At 37.8% G+C, this 26,523-nt stretch overlaps 1 protein-coding gene across 1 annotated transcript; it reads left to right on the top strand.

Annotated features, from left to right (window-relative positions):
• Window positions 1-851: 851 nt before the first annotated feature.
• LOC133654993 (heparan sulfate glucosamine 3-O-sulfotransferase 2-like) lies at window positions 852-10,153 on the top strand. Its single transcript, XM_062054874.1, has 2 exons — window positions 852-1,297; window positions 9,535-10,153. Exons 1-2 carry the CDS (start codon window positions 852-854, stop codon window positions 10,151-10,153), a joined length of 1,065 nt encoding a protein of 354 aa, XP_061910858.1.
• The last annotated feature ends 16,370 nt before the right edge of the window (window positions 10,154-26,523 follow it).

Raw genomic sequence — 26,523 nt, 5'->3', positions numbered from 1 at the left:
GCAAAAGTTGCGAACTTTATCGTCAATTTTCTCTACTAAATCCTTTCAGCAAAAATATGGCAATATCGCGAAATGATCAAGTATGACACATAGAATGGATCTGCTATTCCCGTTTAAATAAAAAAAATTCATTTCAGTAGGCCTTTAAGTGTGGGCTTTAGTTGATATAACACTCCCGTCAGGGGGTGCATTCTACGGCGGGGGTGCATTATCCGTGTTCCAAATAAACTCAAACTCAACTCAACTCAATCTGAAGTTGTCTTTATATTTAAGTTATTGTGCCGTGATTTTAGCAGTCCCGCCCATTTAGGAGTAGGTTTTTTCTCCATGTGGCCCCCGATCTAAAATGAGTTTGACACCCCCTGCCCTTTACTGTACTGGGGAAAATATTTCCCTTAGTGGCAGTGGGGAAAATGGGAAAATTACATCAAATCTGATTGGATTGGTGATGACATGAGATCATTCCAGTTGCCATGACAACATTGCTTCTGGAGATTGCTATAATATGCTGTGATGTATCGGATTGAATGGTGTGGAGTTTGTTTTTTTTTCCCCCCTTGATCACGAGTCGGAGCCAAAGATGCCGTGACGTCACCGACTCGGAACCCTGCTGGAGCAGAGGCGCAGTTGAAGTTGGAGTCAGACTAAGACGCGTATACGCGCGTCCCTCGCCCGCGCGTCATGACCGCAGCCGGGAAGAGCGGCGCTCTCAAAGGCGGAGGAGGAGAGCGTTTCCCGGGGACTGGAAGTTCGGACATGCGTCCGAGGAGATGGGATGTCAGCTTTTTAACGCGTTGGAGACGTCAGGGAAAATTGGTTTAAAAAGATGCACTGTTGGGATCCATGGAGAGATGGCATGTGCGCTCCTCTTCAGTCGCCGGTGCACAAAAACAGCAGTGTGCGTCCTGTCCGTTTTCCTCTCCTACGTGGGATACTGCGCCCTATTCCACGCGGACCCACTCATATTAGGGGATCCAGTGCCCAAATGCAATCAGGCTGATGGTGGCTCCCGGCGTCTGCGCCTCTCATGCGCCTCGGCTTCTTCTTCGCCTCCGTCCGGTGCGGCCAAGAGGCCACCTTCTGCGCTCCTCCGCGCCAAGAGCGACACGCCCAGCCCGCCCATCAGCCACCCAAAGTTTGGGAATAAGAAGTTACCGAACGCTATCATAGTTGGCGTGAAGAAAGGTGGCACCAGGGCGGTTCTGGAGTTCATACGGATCCATCCGGACGTAAGGGCTGCCGGTACCGAGACGCACTTTTTTGACCGGAACTATAACAGAGGACTGGAGTGGTACAGGTACACCTCTTCCTGGGGTACAGATGCTGGACACTTCATTAGGCACACCTGCACAATCAAACACGACCATCGCTGTGTACTGTAATTACATTGTAACTATGTGAGTGCATGCAATAAACATGGCAGCTGATATTTTAAGGGTTCATATTAGAGATGTCCGATAATATCGGCCTGCTTTAAAATGTAATATCGGAAATTATCGGTATCGTTTTATTTTTTTATTTTATTTTTTTATTATAGCAACATAAAAAACACAAGATACACTTACAATTAGTGCACCAACCCAAAAAACCTCCCTCCCCCATTTACACTCATTCACACAAAAGGTTTGTTTCTTTCTGTTATTAATATTCTGGTTCCTACATTATATATCAATATATATCAATACAGTCTGCAAGGGATACAGTCCATAAGCACACATGATTGTGCGTGCTGCTGGTCCGCTAATATAGTACTAACCTTTAACAGTTCATTTTACTCATTTTCATTAATTACTAGTTTCTATGTGACTGTTTTTATATTGTTTTACTTTCTTTTTTATTCAAGAAAATGTTTTTAATTTATTTATCTAATTTTATTAAAAAATTTTTTTTTTTTTTTTTTTTTTTTTTTTAATTTTTTTTTTTTAATAATGTCCTGCCCAGCTTCTCGGGCAAATCATATAGCAGATGTAGATGCCCATATCGGCTGTTCAGATTTACTTTACAAAAGAGAAGTGTAGGATACTTCTCTTGTTGCCTTACTTGTATTTTGACTTTATTAAATGTATTTATATTATCATTTGGTGCAGCCGGGCCGGAGCAGGAGGGGATAGAAAGAGAGAAAAAGGAAGACAGAGGGGGGAATTGTGGGGACAAGAGGGGGATTAGACAGAGAGACAAAAACAACAACAGCAAAAACAACAACAACAACAACAACAGAGCAACATCAGCAAATACGACATGTACAAATATGATGGTAAAAGTAATAGCAAATAAGCAGTTAGCGAAAAAAAATAAAAAATAAAAATACAGAAATGTCAATGAGCATTATTACACTAAAAATGGAGCAATATGAATACCAATAGAAATAGTGCTATTGATAATAAACAATACCAGTACTTTACCTTTATTATCAACAATACAATTGTTCAAATGCAACAATACATATACGTAATGATAACTTGAGATACGAAAGAATGCAGAAAAATGGAGGGGAAGAAAGAGAAGCAACCTTAACCTTGTAGATTGTTATAGTAACAATTATAAAATTTTTTAAAAAGGACCTTATCTTCCCCATACCTGGTTGTCCAAATTAGGCATAATAATGTATTAATTCCACAACTGTATATATCGGTATCGGTTTATATCGGTATCAGTTGATATCGGTATCGGTAATTAAGAGTTGGACAATATCGGAATATCGGCAAAAAAGCCATTATCGGACATCCCTAGTTCATATTGTTAGAAATAGCCCAGCATAATCCCAATAGTGCACTTATTGCTCTGGTGATGGTGGTGTACCTAATTGTGCGTCCAGGATTTGTAAGGGTCTATCGATGGTGTAATTCAATTGCAATTTCCCCTCATGGATTAAAAAGTGTAGTTAACCTAAATAAAATACATACTAGGGCTGGGCGATATGGCCTTTTTTTAATATCTTGATATTTTTAGGCCATGTCACGATACACGATATATATCGCGATATTTTGCCTTAGTCTTGAATTAACACTTGATGCATATAATGACAGCAGTATGATGATTCTGTGTGTCTACATTAAAACATTCTCCTTCATACTGCATTAATATATGCTAATTTTAAACTTTCATGCAGAGAGGGAAGTCACAACTAAGTCAATTGACCAAACGTGTATTTATTAAACAGTTATTAAGCAGTGGCACAAACATTCATGTCATTTCAAAACAGAAAGTGCAAGATTGTCAGAGACATTTTAAAACAAGCTATTAGTGCACTTTTGTGCATGATGTCACTAAGATGACAAATCAAAACAACTCTAAATTAAAGTGCACTTTTTGTACAGAACGCCACTACAATAGTTTAAAACAAATAAAGTGCACTTTTGTGCATGATGTCACACAAGATATTTCAATAACTGTCAAATAAAAATGAGCTGCATAATAGGAAATCAAATTGTGTACGTCCTTCGCTATGTGGTAGGTTCCGGTGGACTTTATCTCCTTATGTTGTGGACTATTTGTTTCATACGGTGTTGATGTAGAAATGGTTGCCCCGGCATTTTGTTGGTGTGGCACCGAACGGAGTTGTTGGTATGCAGAGTAAGCACTCTTCATTCTCTAGCAGGTGACTTTTCAAATGATGCTACATATTAGCAGTAATGCTACCTTTTATAGCAATGCTTTTGCCCCACACTTGACAAATTACGGTTGTCTGTTCGACATATTCCCACTTGAAGCCAAACCACCGCCAGATGATGAACCCCGTGCTGTTTTTCTTAGGAATTAATTCTTCCTTCATTTGTTACCAGATTCACACCTTCTTTCTCTCGTATTACCACTCGCACCACAGCTGACGTTACCCATGCCGCTACCTGTCTGCTCCGCGAGGGTGTATATGTATGTGACGTATGTAAGAAGGTGCGCTTGTTTTATGTCTCTGTGAGAAGGAGAGACAAAAAAGAGTGAGAAGAGCCTGTAGTGTAATGCCTACAGCTAAAAACAACTGTGTGAGAACGTATACTCGAATATCACAATATAGTCATTTTCTATATCGCACAGAGACAAACCCGCGATATATTGAGTATATCGAGTATATCGATATATCGCCCAGCCTTAATACATACTCAACAATATTTTTGGTAATATGGGGAACACATATTCACCATTAATTAGTTGCTTATAAATATGCAAATTAGTAACATATTGACTTTTAATTGAATGGTAAATGGATTATACCTGTAAAGCGCTTTTCTACCTTCAAGGTACTCAAAGCGCTTTGATACTATTTCAACATTCACCCATTCACACACACATTCACACACTCATGGCGGAAGCTGCCATGCAAGGCGTTAACCACGACCCATCAGGAGCAAGGGTGAAGTGTATTGGTCAAGGACACAACGGACGTGACTAGGGTTGGTAGAAGCTGGGGCCACTCAGCACCCACTCTCCCAACAGCACCACGCCATTCCCAATAATTAGTCATTATTAATTACTTATTAATGCCTTATTCTGCAAGGCCTTATTATACAACCAGTAAACCGGTAACACTTTAGTAGGGGGAACATATTCACCATTACTAACCCTAATCCTAACCCTAGCCCTCTAACCCTAACCCTAACCCTCTAACCCTAACCCTAACCAAATAACTCTAAATTAAGTTTTTGTTACTTAGAATATGTTCCCTTAGTGTCCAAATAACTCTAAATTAAGTCTTTATTACTTAGAATATATATATAAAACAGTTCAAAGTAATAATAATATAAAATACAGGAAATATAAAAGCAGTACATTGTAAAAAATTATATTATATTTTAATTTTTTTTTTATCCTGTAAAGTGTCTTTGAGTACTCTGAAAAGCGCTATACCAAATAAAATGTATTATTATTAGTATTATTATTATTATTATTAGAATATGTTCCCCATACTAAAGTGTTATCATATGTTTATACTTTTAAAAAAAATCAAACTTGAATTCAATTAGATGCATGTCTTGAACCACAACCACATAATGGGAATCAAAGCAATCAATCAATCAAAGTGTATTTATATAGCCCTTAATCACAAGTGTCTCAAAGGGCTGCACAAGCCACAACGACATCCTCAGATCCAACATCAGGGCAAGAAAAAACTCAACCCAATGGGATACAGTTGTATCCCAAAAAAAAATACATGTTTCAATGCATTTTTTTGTGGAAAAACTACATCCATCCATCCATCCATTTTCTACCGCTTATTCCCTTCGGTGTCGCGGGGGGCGCTGGAGCATATCTCAGCTACAATCGGGCGGAAGGTGGGGTACACCCTGGACAAGTCGCCACCTCATCGCAGGGCCAACACAGATAGACAGACAACATTCACACTCACATTCACACACTAGGGCCAATTTAGTGTTGCCAATCAACATATCCCCAGGTGCATGTCTTTGGAGGTGGGAGGAAGCCGGAGTACCCGGAGGGAACCCACGCAGTCACGGGGAGGACATGCAAACTCCACACAGAAAGATCCCGAGCCCGGGATTGAACCCAGGACTACTCAGGACCTTCGAATTGTGAGTAGGGCTGCAACAACTAATCAATTAAATCGATTATTAAAATAGTTGCCGATTAATTTAGTCATCGATTCGTTGGATCTATGCTAAGCGCATGCGCAGAGTTTTTTTAGTTTTTTTTTTAATAAACCTTTATTTATAAACTGCAACATTTACAAACAGCTGAGAAACAATAATCAAAATAAGTATGGTGCCAGTATGCTGTTTTTTTCAATAAAATACTGGATAGGATAGAAATGTAGTTTGTCTCTTTTATCCGATTATTAATCGATTAATCGAATTAATAATCGACAGATTAATCGATTATCAAATTAATCATTAGTTGCAGCCCTAATTGTGAGGCAGATGCACTAACCCCTCTCCCACCGTGCTGCCGGAAAAACTACATGTTTAACATAAACATGTAGGAAAAAGTACATGTTTAACATAATAAAAGCATACTGTACATTTGCAAACTTTCCTTACACATCTGCAAGGGAGATTTGAACCTATAGTGCAACTGCTTGCCAGCCCAGTACATATAGAGGCCAGTGAGAACACGGTTAACATTTATATTGTAAAGTCACAGTAAATTAAAGTTAAAGTTAAAGTACCACTGATAGTCACACACACACTAGGTGTGGTGAAATTAACCTCTGCATATGACCCGTCCCCTTGTTCCACCCCCTGGGAGGTGAGGGAAGTAGTGAGCAGCAGCGGTGGCCGCGCTTGGGAATCATTTTGGTGATTTAACCCCCAATTCCAACCCTTGATGCTGAGTGCCAAGCAGGGAGGTAACCGGTCCCATTTTTATAGTCTTTGGTATGACTCGGCCGGGGTTTGAACTCACAACCTACCGATACTGAGCAGTAAATTGCTGGCTTATAGTTGCGTTACTTTTTACAGTAGTTTACTGTGAAATAACAGTTAATTGCTGTGACATTTCAGGGAATCGTAATTTTTACAGTCATTTGTTGTAATGTTGCGTTAAATTTCCATTATGGTATTTTACTGTAAGAAAATACTGTTAAATGTTGTGAAACTCTGGTAAAATTGTACAGTGAATATCTAGGGAAAATTGACAATATACTCTTATCAGTGCCGGAGCAGGAAGGGACTAGGAATACATTTGTGGTCAAATTTAATGTGAAGCTCTGAGTCATTCATGAATTGACATTTTTCATGCGCTTCTTTATGCAAAATGCTCCCCCCCACCCACACACACACACACACACACACACACACACACACACACACACACACACACACACACACGTATTACAGGGCGCTTAGCACAGCGCATGATCTGCGTATATGGAGGGGCGGCTTTAATAATCAGTATATGCACCAAGAATTGACTGTCCCTGTCAAAGAACTTGTACTTTACTGCCCGCCACAAACTGCTCCAATGGGTTGGTTATTGATCCCAAACTGCGACAAGAAGCCCCTTTACCAATGTGCAGCCTCATTAAAAAGCTATTTGTAGAAAGCCTGTCGCAGACGCTCATTTATTTACTATATATTCACTTGCCAGACATATCAGTTGGTTCTATTGCACCATAATCAAAACCAAAGCAAGTGTTGTTATTCGTCACAAGTGCACCTAATGTTGTGTCCAGTGGGTGTAGGCATCATATAAAAAGAAGAAACGGACCGCATTTCTTGTTAAAGATTTGCTGTCATGCAGCAGTGTTGATATGAAATAATTACAACAGAAACCATTCCTGCTAATTGGCACTCAAGGCAGTGTGACTGTCAGACGCCAGAGAAAAGGTCAAATGTCAATACTCAAGACTTTGGAGGATTGTTTGCCATAAACATTTACTCGCTTCTGATGAGTAAAGGTCAAACTATTGCGCTGGAGAGTTATGTATTGACCAGTGGAGTGTCTGTGTGAGTGTTTGTGTGCGTGGTGGATTTCAAACAAGTAAAAAGGACAAAGTCCAAGAGGGCTTAGAACATTTAGTAAAGATGGGGGCTGGAGAAAGGCGCGGCAAAGTTTTGCTCGAAACTTATTTTTCATTTCAGAAAACAAAATATAACGAGCACGGGAAAAGTGTGACGCTGCATTCCTTGTGGTCAGTATTTTTTAAACTGAAAGAAGTGTTATTGGAACACCCTTCTGATGTGTTATACTGTACCTAAATAAATTAAACCAAAATACCTGAAACAGCTCACAGGCCAAACAAAATTACTACCAACATAATATTGTTTTATTGTTAAACGTATGTATGTAATGTATGTAAGCTATATTTATCTACTGTCAAATAAGCATTAGCTCCATTTTTATATATGTTTGTTTTTTATAATTAAAATAATTATTTATTACTTAACTTTATTTTGACACAGCTTATGCATTGGCTTTAAATTATTTCATACTTGTTATGATAAAAATATATATATATATATATAGTGGCTTCTTGCACATTCATGATTTAGCATTGGCAGGTTTTTAGTAAAAAAAAAAAAAACATATATACATACATACAGTATATACATATAAGGTAACACTTTAGTATGGGGAACATATTCACCATTAATTAGTTGCCTCTTAAAGTAACAAAGACTTAATTTAGAGTTATTTGGACACTAGGGGAACATATAAGGGTTAGGGTTAGGGTTACTAATAAGCAATAATTCTGAGGTTATTGAGGTAAGACTTTTAGTTAATGGCTTACTGGTTGTATAATAAGGCCATGCAGAATAAGGCATTAATAATGACTTAATAATGACTAATTAAGAGCCAATATGTTACTAATTTGCATTTGAATAAGCAACTAATTAATAGTGAATACAAGTTCCCCATACTAAAGTGTTACCACATATAAATATATATACATACATACATATATACACATATATACACAGACACATATACAGTACCATATAAACCTATACACACACATACATATATATACACACATATATAGTCACTCACACACACATATACATATATAGTATACGCACACATATATACAGTATATGCATATATATATATATACACGTATATACACACATATAAATTTACACACATATATACATATACATTTATATATACACACATATACATCAATATACACACACATATATATATATATATATATATATATATATACACACACACATATATAAACATACATATATAAGTACAGTATATATACATATATACATACAGTATATACACATAAGTGTGCTAATAATTAATTTAATAACAGTTTTATCGTGTTTACAGTCTGAAAATCCATTAACAATTCTTCGTAATAATAATAAGAATAATAAGATAATATAGTACATGATGGATTTTATTGACATGATTCAGCTCCTTTTGAGTGATTATCTGTACATGTCAAGACGACAGTGTCCTATTTTGTCAACGTGCAAGTACGTCAACATAGTCACCTGCTGCTGGATGGTGTGCCTGCATGGTGATTTATTGCTGCATAGCAAAGCGAGTGTGCGACACAATTCTCTTGTGACAACACTTTACTTCTGTGTCTTCATTTGCATCGAGAAAGTGGGTTTGCGGCCAAACCGGAGCATCTCACAGGATCTGGGTTTTGGGTCTTTTTGAATCTTAAGTAGAAACTACGTTTGTCAACAACATTTTAGTATCACAATGTGGCACTTTGTGTTGCAACTTGCCTGTGTATGAAAAGTGCTACAGTATGTAACTAAAGTATGATTGATAGGATTATTGCTAATGGTACGTTAGATACACCAACATAGAATATGTCAGATTCTAAACCTGATACTGATCAATACTGCTGTTCATAGTCCACTTATGTGCGGTCTTGTACATGCCATGATTAGTTTTTGATTTTGTGATATCATCAAAATATAACGATATCATTGTGTCACAAGTACAAACATCAAATATTCACATTCTATGCAGAGGACATTGTGTCCTTTGAGATTCCTAGCTGTTGCAAAAAATCTAAAGTTGCAGTTCTTTTGAATTTTGAAAAGAGCAATAAATAAATAAAGTGGATATAAGCAAGAAATCTTTACTTCTTTTTTATGTTTCCTTCAGAGGTTTGATGCCAAGGACTCTTGACGGCCAAATCACAATGGAGAAGACTCCAAGCTACTTTGTCACAAAAGAGACGCCACACCGAATCGCCGCAATGTCCCGAAATGCCAAACTGATCGTGGTTGTGCGAGACCCCGTCACCCGAGCCATATCCGACTACACACAGACTTTATCCAAATCTCCCGATCTGCCCAGCTTCCAGGAGCTCGCCTTCCGCAACCAGAGCACAGGCTCGGTGGACACATCCTGGAATGCCATTCGCATCGGCCTCTACGCCCTTCACCTGGAGAACTGGCTGCGCTACTTCCCTCTGGATCAGATCCACTTTGTCAGCGGTGAACGGCTCATTACGGATCCATCCGGTGAGCTGGCGCGGGTGCAGGACTTCCTGGGGCTCAAGCGCATCGTCACGGACAAGCACTTCTACTTCAACCGCACCAAAGGCTTCCCGTGCCTCAAGAAGCCCGAAAGCAGCGGCTCGCCGCGCTGCCTGGGAAAGTCCAAAGGCAGGACTCACGTGCAGATCGACCGGGACGCCATTGAGCAGCTGCGAGACTTCTACAGACCATTTAACGTCAAGTTCTATGAAATGGTGGGTCATGATTTCAAGTGGGAGTAAAGACTGAGGATTTATTTTCAAATGGGATCTATTCTGCAAATTCAGTACGAGCCACTGGAGATACACTAATGAGCAAAGATTTGAGATGAGCAGGCATCACCTCATTGTCACGATTTTGTGTCACTTTACATTCATACGGACTCGATTTATGAACAAAAGAAAGTACTTTAAAATGAGTTCCTATTAGGAATTTGAGAGCATTTTAAAAGCAAGACCTTGGAAAATATCACGGAAGTCTTCAGGGAGCGCTGCAGTGGACACAATGTAACATGGAACTACTTTATCACATTTTCTGCAACGCAAAAAAGCATTATTAATTGATTGAGTCGATTGACTGGCATTAATTAGAGTGCAGTGCTCAGCTGTAACCAGCAGAGGCGCTGTGGACTTAGTTCCGACTAAAAACAACAACATGACGTCAGCTACTGGAAGTTGGGCTACAGTAACACTTTCAGGAGTCATTTACTCTGCTCAAGACCACACTGTCATGGAAACAGGAGTTCAGAATTTTCACAGAGATATACTCCCATCAAAAAATAATGTAATGTTTGTTTTTTGTTTGTTTTTTTATGAGCCTGCATAATTTAACAAGGAAATTCCCATTAATATGACATATAGTATCTGAGAACTTCTCATGAGTTGGATTTCGCAAAAGCAACGTATTGAAAGTATTTGAAAATAATTGCAATAATTTTTTACATGAACTAATCTGAAATGATGAAAAACATCAATCATTTTTCATGGCGGAATGTAACAAGTTCGCTGCCAGTTGTGGCTCGGGAGGAGCAATTCAAGTATGCTAACCTGTATCAGAAGACTACAGTTCTAACAAATTCCTCCCCAAAAATTCTGGTAAACTGTAGTTCAGATGTATAATGATATAAAACAAAAACGTACATTATAAGCGACGTTTCCACTTATTGGTACAGTTTAGTTCACAACAGGTGAACCCAAATGTGGAATTGTGATCACCTACGTAAAAAGGGGGACTTATCAGATTAGGGAAATAAAAAAAGAACCACTTTTGGTGTAGAACGAGTAAGGATAAATACAGAGTTCGGTACTTTTATAGGTACCGACCGAAATACTACTGAGTACCAATACACGTAAAATCAAATGATGGCATATTTGGATACGTTTGTTGCATGCAACTCCACGTACGGTTGCAGACTCAGCACCGTTTAAAGCACTTAGCAGGAAAACAAGCAGCAAAGCACTCAGTGGACTCAGTCGGCCTGCCTCTGGGTCATGTTGCAATTTTCCATGCCAACAAAGCAAGAAGAAGGCGCTCATAAGTATAGTAAGGCTACACTTTTTGAAATGCGATAATAGTTCAAACACTTTGTAGAGCTCCACAAAAGAAAATACTGGCACAATCATCTTAATGGCAAAGACTACGCCCTGAATAAGGCAATAGTCTATACACTACTTCTGTCTAACGTCTTGGAATTTTAACTGTTTGCAAAGTTTACTACATTACAGTGCAGTAGAGTACTCGCGAATGAGACAAAGTAGTGTAAGAAAACAAGATAACAACTGGACAGCACAGCTTGGTGTTAAATGTTAAAGGGGACCTGTGAGTAATTCTGTCATTTCTGACTCATTAATGTTGTTACAATGTTGGATACTCATGTTAAACAATGCCAAACGGTCAAATAATAAGGTTCATGCATTTTGGCGTGAGCTTGCACAGTTATGGATGCCTCTGTTCGCGTGTTTTTTCAGTCTGGCTATGTCATGACGTCCTAGTGAGGTGGACTCACTTATTTGGACATTAGGTCAAGCTCCTCCCTTTCTGCTTAAGGCAATAAGAAAACACAGATGTAAGATAAAGTATTGCTTTCATATAATCTGCATAATAACACTGTTGTGCACAATGCAATGACATGAATGCTGCTAAAAGCAGCAGGTCTGCATTGATCGCAGAGTGTGCAGGCATACTCAATGTTGTGACCAAGTGACTCTACTGTATATAATGCTTATGAAGTTTATTTTCCACTGTATATAAAAACAAAAAATAGCAATGGCGATTTTAAGATATACATTTAAAGAGGGTAGTTACTCAAAAGATAAATTATGATACTTTTGGAGAGGTTGGGGCGGGGATTAATTTGCAATCTTGCAGACGGACTAATAAAACTGGTTATAAAAGTGACTGTGGAGGAAAATTTACACTAAAGCACAGCCAATACATTTCATCTCAAAGCAAGAAAGTGTTGTAAATGTTGAATAAAATCATCAAAGGTCCCCATTAAATAAAAAAAAATATACCGTATTTTTTGGACTATAAGTTGCAATTTTTTTCATAGTTTGGCCGGGGGTGCGACTTTTACTCAGGAGCGACGTATGTGTGAAATTATTAACACATTACCGTAAAATATCAAATAATATTATTTAGCTCATTCACGTAAGAGACTAGATGTATAAGATTTCATGGGATTTAGCGATTAGGAGTGACAGATTGTTTGGTAAACGTATAGCATTTTCTATATGTTATAGTTATTTGAATGACTCTTACCATAATATGTTACGTTAATATACCAGGCACGTTCTCAGTTGGTTATTTATGCGTCATATAACGTACACTTATTCAGCCTGTTGTTCACTATTATTTATTTATTTTAAATTGCCTTTCAAATGTCTATTCTTGGTTTTGGGTTTTATCAAATAAATTCCCCCAAAAAATGCGAGTTATACTCCAGTGCGACTTATATATGTTTTTTTTCCTTCTTTATTATGCATTTTCGGCCAGTGCGACTTATACTCCGGAGCGACTTATACTCCGAAAAATACGGTATATCTAGTTTTCTGAACTATTAAAAATTTGAACAGACACAAAAGTACAAAAAATCAGTACTGTTGAGTACCGGTATCGATTCACAGGTACTGTATAGATTTAAATGTAAAAGGTACCCATCCCTAAGTAAAAGTGTTGGTTTGTGTAAATTGCATTCTATTGTAATGCAAAAAATTTGACAAATCAATGCAAAGCACTGTAGGGGTGCAACGATTCATCGACATTTTCAATAAATATGGACAATAAAATTTGACAAATTCATTAGTCGGTGTTGTCATCACCCGTGTTTTTCTGCACGGAAGCAAGTCAGCACAGCCATTTGCAATAACATTGCAGGTGAAAACATGTAAAGTGTGGGAAAATGTTACCCAAATTTTGTTGAAGACATGAATACATAGCTCATTTTGCAAAGCAGACCTTGTTAATTATGGAAGAAGATCTGTGATAAGAGAGCATCTTAAAGCAAAGGTATGATGTCGGACATCTGGAGGATGTGATCTCAACTCGGTAAGATAGTTAGCTTGGCACCTTGCTAGCTAACTAGCAAGTGGGAGACAAAGTTGTGTGAAAAATAGAATTAACAGTTATTTTAGCCAAAGTGTGCCAGCAAAACTTTGTTTATATTAATTCCAGTACTTCAGGTGTGAAGCAGCGTCAGCACAATAACAAACTTCAAAGACACACACACATGTACTTAGGCACCACGGCGCCGATATCATAAAACAATAAATATACAATCTACTAAATAGCTAAAATGTTCTGAATGAATCGAGTTTATTAATAATGCCAGGAGTTAAAGGCCTACTGAAATGCGATTTTCTTATTTAAACGGGGATAGCAGGTCCATTCTATGTGTCATACTTGATCATTTTGCGATATTGCCATATTTTTGCTGAAAGGATTTAGTAGAGAACATCGACGATAAAGTTCGCAACTTTTGGTCGCTGATAAAAAAGCCTTGCCTGTACCGGAAGTAGCGTGACGTCGTAGGTTGTGGAGCTCCTCACATCTGCACATTGTTTACAATCATGGCCACCAGCAGCGAGAGCCATTCGGACCGAGAAAGCGACGATTTCCCCATTAATTTGAGCGAGGATGAAAGATTTGTGGATGAGGAAAGTGAGAGTGAAGGACTAGAGGGCAGTGGAAGCGATTCAGATAGGGAAGATGCTGTGAGAGGCGGGTGGGACCTGATATTCAGCTGGGAATGACTAAAACAGTAAATAAACACAAGACATATATATACTCTATTAGCCACAACACAACCAGGCTTATATTTAATAAGCCACAAATTAATCCCGCATAACAAACACCTCCCCCCTCTCGTCCATATAACCCGCCAATACAAATCAAACACCCGCACAACACACTCAATCCCACAGCCCAAAGTACCGTTCACCTCCGCAAAGTTCATACAGCACATATATTTCCCCAAAGTCCCCAAAGTTACGTACGTGACATGCACACAGGGGCACGCACGTACGGGCAAGCGATCAAATGTTTGGAAACCGCAGCTGCGTACTCACGGTACCGCGTATCCAACTCAAAGTCCTCCTGGTAAGAGTCTCTGTTGTCCCAGTTCTCCACAGGTTAATGGTAAAGCTTGACTGTCATCTTTCGGGAATGTAAACAATGAAACACCGGCTACGTGTTTGTGTTGCTGCAGCCGGCCACTAATACACCGCTTCCCACCTACAGCTTTCTTCTTTGCTGTCTCCATTGTTCATTAAACAAATTGCAAAAGATTCACCAACACAGATGTCCAGAATAGTGTGGAATTTTGCGTTGAAAACAGACGACTTAATAGCTGGCCACAATGCTGTCCCAAAATGTCCGCTACAATCCGTGACGTCACGCGCAACTGTCATCATACCGAGACGTTTTCAGCAGGATATTTTGCGGGAAATTTAAAATTGCACTTTACTAATCTAACCCGGCCGTATTGGCATGTGTTGCAATGTTAAGATTTCATCATTGATGTATAAACTATCAGACTGCGTGGTCGGTAGTAGTGGGTTTCAGTAGGCCTTTAATCAATAATCATTAATATACCAAGGTGCAGCTTTTTAAACAATTAAAAAATACTTGTTTCTTTTTGAGGACGTTAGACAGCTTTGGTGTTTGTTTGTTTTTGTTGCTGCTATTTTTACTCTCCTTTGTTTCCATTAAAAAATTATACTGGGCTTGTCCTCGATTATAAAAAAAACTGTGGCAATTATAAAAAAAACTAAAGTTATTTTTATTTTTGTAATAGCCAAATGAGCAGCGGAGTTACAGTATAACTAATATTTCTGAATTAATTAGTCATATTTGTTAGTTAGCACATGCCAAAAATGTACTATGCTGAATTTAAAATCAAAGGGGAAAATTGGAGCCTCTGGATATTTGTATGCTTCATAATCCAATTAGTCGACTAATCGTTAAGATAATCGATGACAAGTCGACATTCAAAATAGTCGTTAGTTGCAGCCCTAAGCCCTGTGTGTCGCTTCAACCTCCAGAATTGTACCACTACAGTACCGCACAAGTAGAAAGTGGAATACTTGGGTTACAGGGTACCAGCCATTAAAGAAATTAAGCCAAATCCCTCGTGCGGTTGACTTGTTATGGCATACAAATTGTACCATTTGCAATGGAAAAGCAAATACATCCTAAACTAGACTTAATCGTACAGCTTGGTGGAAATAAAGTTGTACTGTCTTCAAAGATTGTCATGAAGAAAATATTTGAACAAAATGCATTAGCATTACTCATCTCATTGGAACATCAAAGGTATTCCCATGTATGCCAGTTATCTTGCTTGAAAACAGTATGGAATATCCTATCAATTACTCCTGGTTTTTTTGTTTGTTTTTCTTTTCAAAGTATTTAATTGCTGCCTCTCCTGTGATGCACTCTACGTGCATCGTTGCTTTACTTTTGTAATACAAATCAGTGTCCTTCAAGGTGAAAACTGGCCTTCGTGAATAAAATCTTAACCTTCAAACAAACTTCAGCGCTCACACTTTGTATTATTTCATCTGGATTCCTGGCATGAATTTGAAAAAAAAAAAGAAAACATATCTTCAGAGATGTTGTAGTCGCCAAGGCTGAGCTGCGGGCGGCGGGTGGCGGTATGATAGGCGGATGAGTTGGTGTAGGGAATTTCAATCAGCGAGTAAAGACAAAGGAGGGAGTACCTTGCTGTGGCAGGTTATCAAATAGACTGGGAGTCACATGATTGCAGGAAAAAGTTTGCATTTGGCCTTGTGCTGAATACTGAAGTGTGAGAGCTCGGGTGATCTCTTACCAGAGAGGCAACTACAGGATGTCACTGTTATCATTGTAGCAGCAGGGTGTATTGAAACAAGATATTATAGGCTACAGTTTTGATATAGCATGTACAAATAGTGTTCTTAGGTCTATTTGTTAAAGCCTTCCTAACAGGGAAATGATTTTTTTAAAGAAAGTTTGAGAATGTGTTTGAACAGTCAGTTATTATTTTTAAAACAATGATTGTTAATAGGTTTATAGAAGAAAATTCAGAAAGGACGTAGCTGATAAGGGCAGGCGCTTAAAAATTAGACTGGCTGTAGGATAACTATAGGCCATACCATTGAAATCAACAAGTAGGGACTACCTTAAGTGGTTGCAATTCACAATTTAAAAGGAGAGAAGAAGAGGAATAGGGAAAATATTGTGATCGTCATTCCCGGTAATCGATTTGGGGCAGCACTACATTGACAGAAAAAAGTACGCAGAGTATTTCGAATGTCTGCAAATAGTTGAAGATTCAACGATTCGATTCGGTCGATTGTGATTCGACCATCAACGTTGGACGTTCAATCTATCCTCCGCCATCCACCCTTCACCCTCCTTGCGCGCCTCACTCCGGGCTGAAATCCCGCCACCGACCGCATCGCCCCAGAGATACAGTATAGCTCTCCTTAGGCCATTTTTCACCAAAAGTTCAGGAACCGTAAGTCCCTGGTCCTTTAGTTGCTGGAACTAAAGGTTTCTGTAAACCTGTGTGGTTTGTGTTTCCACTGCATTTTACACTTCAAGGTAGCTTAAACAAATCAGGCTGATGACATAAGGAGGAGGGGAACAGTATATTTCTACACTGATACCATGTAAATAAACAGACAATATTAGGTCATATTTATTTTACTTAAGTGTAAGTAAATGAAACCCATCCGTTATTTCATTTTTACCACTTTTTCCTAATAAAATATAAGGCAATAATACACAAAACGGTATGATTTAAAAACAAACTGACTGTTGTCCACAAAGTCCTGCAGTCAGAAAGTTGTCCCTTCACTAAATGATAAATTCATGCCAGGTCACACTGCAAAAAATCAGTGTTCAAAAACAAGAAAAAAAAATACAAAAATTAGGGGTATTTTATTTGAACTAAGCAAAATTATCTGCCAATAGAACAAGAAAATGTGGCTTGTCAAGACTTTCCAAAACAAGTAAAATTAGCTAACTTCAATTAACCCAAAAATACCTTAAAATAAGTATATTCTCACTAATAAGTGCACTTTTCTTGGTAGAAAAAAAAGTGACCTTTTTGCTCAATATGTTGAAAAATATTCTTAAATGAAGTAAATGCTAGTGCCATTATCTTGACATAATGATATGCGCTCGGCATTACATTTCTTGAAAACAGCAAACTTATACAAAAAACTAATTTATTTTTCTTAATGGAAAGGCAACGAAGCAACCGCTTGTTACTCTCGGGGTCTCCTAGCCGCTCAGGCAAATCATATTGTCTAAAAATGCATTCTTCCATCGATAACATGACATCATCGCGCCAAGTGCGTGCTCTTTCAGTCAATTAGTGCGCATATATACAGCCCGGCCCCTGGCCAAAAATGTTTTAATTGTCATTTTGAAGAATTCATCTGAATGTGCAAAGTAAATAGTAAATATTTGATGTGATTTACCTTTGTTCCACTCGTCCTTCTTTACACATTTCTTTTCAAACTACGAGGTCAAAGTCCAGCTGAATACCTTATATTAATCTGTAAATATGTTTAAAAGAGTCCGTCCACTTCTTGTAGCTTGAAATGAAGTTTGTCAAAATGAATAAACAACATTAAACTGCATACTAGTTTAAAGACTACGGGAGTAAAAACACTGCAAGATAGTTCCACGGCTGAACTTCTGAATAAAACATTTTAGAAACGCTCCAGCTGTGTTCAACCAATCAGTGTTCGACAGCACAATCTCTTTTACGGGAAAGTTCCTGTAAAAGTTTCAAAGTTCCTGCGGTGGAGAAAATTCCTCCTGTGACAAAGGTAACGATCCTTTCGCAGGTACAAATACAGAAACTTTATAACGACTTTTACTATCTCTTTTTTAGTCAAGTTTGATGTCTCCTTGAGGGACTCACAAACTGTGGTTTGGCTTTTTTGAGGTGGAAAAGTTGCAAATGAGAACAGTTCACGCTAATGAAAGACTTTTAGAAGTATCTTTAATTAACTTTGGAATATTCACACAATCAATAAATTTTTAACTGTTAAAAAAATAAATTAACATTTCTTCAAATACAGCAGATATTGATTATTTGTGTCAAACTCTCTAAAGTGTAAACATCTATCAAACTACTCAACATCACTATGCTACTTGCAACTGTACAGCAAACTAACAACACCAAAGTTTGGATTAATTAGTTTTTTATGTTTGCTGCACTTGTAACAAAGCGCTGTTTAAAGTAAGGTGAGATGGATGGGTGACAAAAATCATGTCAAATGCAAGTGAAGACAATTTATGCTAACCGAAGATTCAAATGGATCACATATACAAATAAGTTGTACAATAAATTGTATCCATTAAATTAATTTAACCACAGCATAAATTAATAATAAAAATAAATAACATTTTTAAACAGTAAAATGTGCAAAAAGCTAATCAGTTCTACTATATGATAGCTAATGTGTTGGTGTCAAAATGCCTGCCAACCAACACTACACTGCAAAAAGTCAGTGTTCAAAAACAAGAAAAAAAATTACAAAAATTAGGGGTATTTTATTTGAACTAAACAAAATTATCTGCCAATAGAACAAGAAAATTTGGCTTGTCAAGACTTTCCAAAACAAGTAAAATTAGCTAACCCAAAAATACCTTAAAATAAGTATATTCTCACTAATAACAACTGTACTACTATATGAGTACGTATTTTCTATTGTTTCATTGAAAATAAAACCTCAAAAGTCCATCTGTTTTAATATGAGACACAATTGTGTCAAAGTCATGATTTTTTTTTTTTACATGCTTACAATAAGAAATTATTACTTTAAAAAAGTAGTTTTATACTTGTAAGTGTTGATGACACAGATTTGCAACACTTGATATTCTAGTTTCAAGCATCCATCCATCCATTTTCTACCGCTTATTCCCGTCGGGCATGTTTTACTCAATATAGGTCATAAAATCTCAGCAACAAGCTGTAATATCTTACTGAGATAATTTAGGACCAAAACACTTAAAACAAGTAAAACACTCTAACATAAAATCTGCTTAGTGAGAAGAATGATCTTACCAGACAGAAAATAAGCAAATATCACCCTTATTTGAGATATTTAATCTTACTTAGATTTCAGTTTTTGCCGTGTAGAACCTTCCTTCGTGTAACTTTAGTGTAAGATGGAGACAATGTTAAGCTTTTCTAGCCTTGTAGCTGCACCTAAAATATATAAAAACTAAAATATAAGAAAGACTTAGCTTTTTTGGCAAGAGATTCCAGTCTGTACAGATAGTAGATTCCAGGAAACTCCAACAACCAGGAAGAAGAACATCCTCTCAAAATACTCCAAAAGTTAGCCATCCAGGGTTATACCTCGTATCTAAAACATATGTTCATGTTTGTATGCAATATTTCTGGATATTGTAATTTTTCACACTTCACTACAACCTTCATCACTTTCCCTACTTCCTGTTTCTCACTTTTTACTTCCTGTATCTCTTCTTCTTCTACTGCTTTTTCTTTTCTACTTACCTCTTAATTGTTATGGCAGCAGGGTAACGATGGATGTATAGATACGTTTTTCAAGGGAAATTCAAAGCCGACCAGTGTTTTAGTCCATCTAATTTTGAGATTATAATTTAATTTAAATGTTTGATGAATATATGACTTCTTCCTGTTTCTGTCTATTACTTCCTCTATCTCTTCTTCTTCTACCAGTATTTCTTCTTCTTCTGTTACTTCCCCCTTAATACTTTCTGATATTATTTTATTATTTTGATACAATAAAATTGAAAAATAAATGTATTGGTATTATAATTATTATTAAATGCATTACATTTTAGAGACATAGTGCTACTTGTGAATAAAAAAAAAACATTAAAACACTAAAGATTATGCATTAATTGGTTGCATTTGGGCTACTACTGTGCATTAAATACTGTAAATTGTTGGAGAAAGGAATATCTGATCAAATAATTACATTGTTGGAGGAACATTTGACACAATTAGGTTAGAATTCTACTAGTGTGCTTTAAAAATGTCCACGTACCAAAGCATTACTTGAGGATTTCTGCATTGAATGTTCTTACCGCACAATGCAAAATTACCAGGACAAAAATACTCATAAAGATTTTTCTGTGTAGTTCACAACTATTAAAGCTCAGCCTTTTTAAAAAAAAAAAAAATTTCCTCCCTTGTCCTAACATTCATTATACTTCTGTGACCTCCAGGTGGGGGTGTATAGGGTACCTCTGCAATGCCCCCTCCTTCCATCATTTCTTTGCACACCACCAGCTCATTTCCGGGACTTTTTTCACACACGAACACACACACACACACACACGCACGCACACACACAGGTGAGAATCTCGCCAGACGTCACTGCAAGCGGCAATTGGGCGGATGGTGCACATGGGTCCTAATTAGGCAAGAAGGAGCAATCCCGGGGAAAAAGCAGCAGCCGCAGTCTGATTAGACTCTCCCAGCGCCAGGCCCTCTTGAGATTGCTTGCAGGTCAAACTTCTCACTCGACACACACACACACACACACGTTGCTTTCTTTTCAAATCTAAAGCCCCGCAGGAGGCAGCCTATGCAAATATTGAAACACTTTGCCTTCACAGCGCGGTGATGTGACCTATTTGCACTGCAACTAATGAGTTGCTCGTTTAGCTTGATTATTATTTGGTAAAAAAAATATTACGTTAAATCATGTGTCATATATAGTTGTTTATCTACTAAAGCCCTTTTGAGCTCATCCATAATCACAGATTCCATCACACACGTTATTTTGTCGTTAAATTAACATTAAGGCAGAAGTGAGTTTTGGTGCTAGAGCTCCCCCTGCAGTTGTGGAGTGCAACTGACTTTGACACCCACTGGTAAATGTGTTAATACACTAATTAAGAAGGATTTTGAATATATGATATCGACTAGTGTTGTCCCGATACCAATGTTTTGGTATTTTTCAGTACTTTTCGGTACTAAAACGGCCTTCTTTCATCTCCGTAATATCGCTAAAATACGTTCCATTTTGTCCACTAGCGACGCTGAGATCATTATTCATGCGTTTGTTACGTCTCGTCGCGATTACTGTAACGTATTATTTTCGGGTCTCCCTATGTCTAGCATTAAAAGATTACAGTTGGTACAAAATGCGGCTGCTAGACTTTTGACAAGAACAAGAAAGTTTGATCATACTACGCCTAGACTGGCTCACCTGCACTGGCTTCCACACTTAAGATGTGACTTAAAGTTTTTACTACTTACGTATAAAATACTACACGGTCTAGCTCTTGCCTATTGTATTGTACCATATTTCCCGGCAAGAAATCTGCGTTCAAAGAACTCCGGCTTATTAGTGATTTCCAGAGCCCAAAAAAAGTCTGCGGGCTATAGAGCGTTTTCTATTCGGGCTCCAGTACTCTGGAATGCCCTTCCGGTAACAGTTAGAGATGCTACCTCAGTAGAAGCATTTAAGTCCCATCTTAAAACTCATTTGTATACTCTAGCCTTTATATAGACCCCCCTTTTAGACCAGTTGATCTGCCATTTCTTTTCTTTCTCCTCTGCCCCCCTCTCCCTTGTGGAGGGGGAAAGATACACAGGTCCGGTGGCCATGGATGAAGTGCTGGCTGTCCAGAGTCGGGACCCGGGGTGGACCGCTCGCCTGTGCATCGGTTGGGGACATCTCTGCGCTGCTGACCCGTCTCCGCTCGGGATGGTTTCCTGCTGGCCCCACTATGGACTGGACTCTCACTATTATGCTAGATCCATTATGGACTGGACTTTCACAATATTATGTCAGACCCACTCGACATCCATTGCTTTCGGTCTCCCCTAGAGGGGGGGGTTTACCCACATATGCGGTCCTCTCCAAGGTTTCTCATAGTCATTCACATCGACGTCCCACTGCTGTTCCTTGCCCTTATGTGGGCTCTGTACCGAGGATGTCGTTGTGGCTTGTGCAGCCCTTTGAGACACTTGTGATTTAGGGCTATATAAATAAACATTGATTGCTTGCTTGCTTGCTTGATACTTTTCTTAATAAAGGGCACCACAAAAAATGTAATTATTGGCTTTATTTTAACAAAACAATCTTAGGGTGCATTAAAAATATGTTTCTTATTGCATTTTTGTCCTTAAATAAAATGGTGAACGTACGAGTCAACTTGTCTTTTAGTCGTAAGTAAAGAAAAAAAGGCTCCTAATTTAGTCTGCTGACATATGCAGTAACATATGGTGTCATTTCTCATTGTAATATTTTGTCAACATTATTAAGGACAAGTGGTAGAAAATGAATTATCAATCTACTTGTTCATTTACTGTTTATATCAGCTTATTTTCTCTTTTTAATATGTTCTATCTACACTTCTGTTAAAATGTAATAATCACTTATTCTTCTGACGTTTGGATGCTTTACATTAGTTGTGTATGATACCACAAATTTAGGTATCAATTCGACATATGTTCTGAGTTTATAAACATAATACAACTTTTAAAAAAAAGGAAAAATATTTTGTGATGCTAAAAAATATTGATGTAATCATAGTAGTATCGACTAGATACACTCATGTACTTGGTATCATTACAGTGGATGTTAGGTGTAGACCCACCAATGGCATTTGTTTACATTGTCACACTATTGTCAGGGATGATACTTGTAAGAAACGTGCTTTATTTGTCGCCATGGAGGTGAGGATTAGTGATTTAGAAGTAGCTAAAACACTGCCGACTGGGGCTAGACTTTAGCCGCGAGCTAGCTAGCCATGTCTTAAAGCACCTCTTCCTGAGAGCGTTTCATTGTTACAACTTCACCTTTATCGTTAGTTTTTAAGCCAAAATGCGTCCGTTCTCCCTTTTCTGTCTACACACTATGTCTGCTTGTAAGTACGCCATAATTGTGCGCTGCCGAACATGCTCCTCTGCTTGTAAATCAGCAATGTCATGACGTGACGACGACGGACGGGCAAGGGGGTGGGGGACCGTTACTTTTTAGAGGCGGTATAGTACCAAATATGATTCATTAGCATCGCGATACTATACCACTACCAGTATACCGTACAACCCTAATAGCGACCAACCACTTTGGGGCCTGTTTTTAAAGCACACGCTAATGATAAGTTTGCTTTATTTGTTGTTGACAGTTGCAAAATAACACCAAAAGTTCTTATTTGATCGACATTGACCATTGAATTGTGGCACAGATCTGAATAAGAGGCATTGGGGTTTTTTTTCCCTTTTTTTAAAATTTATCAATGAATAATGCATAAATCTTATAAGCTTGTGCAAGATCAGGTTTACGGTCGGGACCACTCGAGGCTAAATTTGGGCCCTAAGCAGACTTTTATTTGGGCAACCTCCATCCGTATTACACATTTTACACCCTTTGTGATTTATGTGAAAAAAAATGATGCTTTTTTTTTTTTTTTTTTTAATCAAACTTGAATTTATTTTGCTGCATGTTTTGTACTAAATCTAATTCATGTAAAATAAACTGTACAATGCAAAATAAAACCATTTTAAACAGCTTTATGACCCATTTAGAATCCTTTCAATAGCTCCAAATGGGATTCAAACCAGTACCTCTGCCATAAAATAGGTCTCATGGGCCCCACAAGAACAAGTGTGACTATAGCTAGGAACATTATTATATGTCTAAACATTTTTTTAATCTAAATAAAAAATAATAATAATTTTAAAAAAATTATAATAATAAAAAAAAATAAAAAATAAATAAACTAACAACAAATAAAATGTTATATGAAGTGCACTGCCAATGCAAAACACGGTCCTATGCACAGTGCGTGTGCTGAAACCAAAGGGCCTCCACCCAATCAGGGGCCCCTGTTTTGACGGCGGAATGCAATGATTGTTGTTCATAGCTGTCAATCATAGACAGCTCAGCTTTGCGTAGCGATTGTGTACTATCTCTCTCTCTCGCCTATATTGTTCTTTCCCACTGCTCCGAGCAAGGCGCTAACCCAGGTCATCGGTGTGAGAAGCCAGCGTCCTGACTACTGAGCTAAGAGCACAGAAAATCTCCCGGACCGCCAACAATATTGTAAATCTGTTAATGTATGTAGAATCTTTTTTTTCTTCTTTTTTTAAGTGTGTTTTCAGGGGGTATCAAAGCCATTTCTCTGATATCTTGGCTGTCTGCTTAGGGTCGTTGTCCTGCTTAAAGTTGAACCGTCGCCCCAGTCGGGGTTTAAGAGTGCTCTGGAGAAGGTTTTCATCCAGGATGTATCTGTACATTGCTGCATTCATCTTTCCCTCTATCCTGACTAGTCGTCCACTTCTTGCTTGCTGCAAAACATCCCCACAGCATGATGCTGCCACCACCATGCTTCACTGTAGGGATGGTATTGGCCAGGTGATGAGCGGTGCCTGCTTTCCTCCAAACATGACACCTGGCATCCACACCAAAGAGTTTAATCTTTGTCTCATCAGACCAGAGAATTTTGTTTCTCATGGTCTGAGAGTCTTTCAGGTGCATTTTGGCAAACTTTTACTAAGAAATGGCTTCCGTCTGCCTACTCTACCATACAGGCGTGATTGGTGGATTGCTGCAGAGATGGTTGTCCTTCTGGAAGGTTCTCATTTCTCCACAGAGGAATGCTGTGGCTCTAACAAAGTGAGCATCGGGCTCTTGGTCACCTCCCTGACTTGAGCCCTTCTTCCCCGATCGCTCATTATAGACGGCCGGCCAGCTCTAGGAAGAGTCCCGGTGGTTACAAACTTCTTTCATTTACGGATGATGGAGGACACTGTGCTCATTGAGACCTTCGAGGCAGCAGATATTTTTTTCGAACTCTTCCCCAGATTTGTGCCTCGGAGGTCTGCAAAAAATATCCTTCGACTTCTTTCTTGGTTTGTGCTCTGCCATGCACTGTCAAGTGTGGGACTTTATATATAGACATGTGTGTGCCTTTCGAAATCAACTGAATTTACCACAGGTGGAGTCCAATTAAGCTACAGGAGCATCTCAATGATGATCAGATGAAACAGGATGCACCTAAGCTCACTTTTGCGCTTTATGGCAAAGGCTGTGAATACTTATGTATATGTGATTTTTTTCTTTTTTTTTTCTTTTTGTTTCTTTTTTTTTCCAAACATTTCTAAAACAAAATTTAAAAAAAAAATTAATTGTCATTATGGGGTATTGTGTGTAGAATTTTGAGGACAACAATGATTGTATCCCATTCTGGAATAAGAATAGAATAGAATAGAATGGACTTTATTGTCATTATATTTGCATGTAACGAGATTAAGGACTCCAATTTAAGGTGCGGTAGTGGGAACAAATATGGGGTGAAAATAAATTACACAAGAGGTAATAAGGAAAAAAAATAACAATTGAAATAAACAGACTACTATCCAATAAAAATAATAAGCAATCCTGTACAATATACAAAACACTGTATAAATACAAAATACTGTACAATATACAGAACAAGACAAGAGTAGGGGGCTGTAACATAACAAAATGTGGAAAAAGTGAAGCCCTGTGAATACTTGATGTTATGTGGACACATATAAACAATTCCAAATTAGATTATTGTATTTATTTAGTAAGAAACACAAAATAATGAATACTTATGTACATGTGATTTCTTAGTTTTTGTTTTGTTTTGTTTTTTTCAAACATTTCTAAAAAATATATATATAAAAAAAATTCACATTGTCATTATGGGGTATTGTGTGTAGAATTTTGAGGACAACAATGACTGTATCCCATTCTGGAATAAGGCTGTAACATAACAAAATGTGGAAAAAGTGAAGTGCTGTGAATACTTGATGTTATGTGGACACATGTAAACAATTCCAAATTTGATTTGTGTATTTATTTAGTATGAAACACAAAATAATGACATTAGTGCTAATTAGGGGCATTTTATTTAGAGGTGCTCCCATTACAAAAAAATTGTTTTTTAAAGTGTGTGAAACAACTTTTATACTACTTGACTAAAACTTGTGTTGATATTTTACACTAAAACAAAAATAATGGAAAACAAATGGTTCCAATAATTAAAAAAATATATATGTATACTGTATAAATATGAGCAAAACATCAAATTTAACATAAATTTAACAAAAAATAGCAACCCTTCCTGTCACAAC

This window comes from Entelurus aequoreus, linkage group LG08 (assembly GCF_033978785.1).
Source record: "Entelurus aequoreus isolate RoL-2023_Sb linkage group LG08, RoL_Eaeq_v1.1, whole genome shotgun sequence".
Classification (NCBI taxonomy): domain Eukaryota; kingdom Metazoa; phylum Chordata; class Actinopteri; order Syngnathiformes; family Syngnathidae; genus Entelurus; species Entelurus aequoreus.
The sequence above is the reverse complement of the archived record's forward strand: the minus strand, read 5'-3'. Positions and strand labels throughout refer to the sequence as shown.

Excerpts from the sequence above, each read along its gene's own strand:
- LOC133654993 (XM_062054874.1), top strand. The coding sequence starts at position 852 with ATGGCATGTGCGCTCCTCTTCAGTCGCCGGTGCACAAAAACAGCAGTG. Across the intron at positions 1,298-9,534 it reads AGAGGACTGGAGTGGTACAG|AGGTTTGATGCCAAGGACTC; the intron begins GTACACCTCTTC and ends TGTTTCCTTCAG.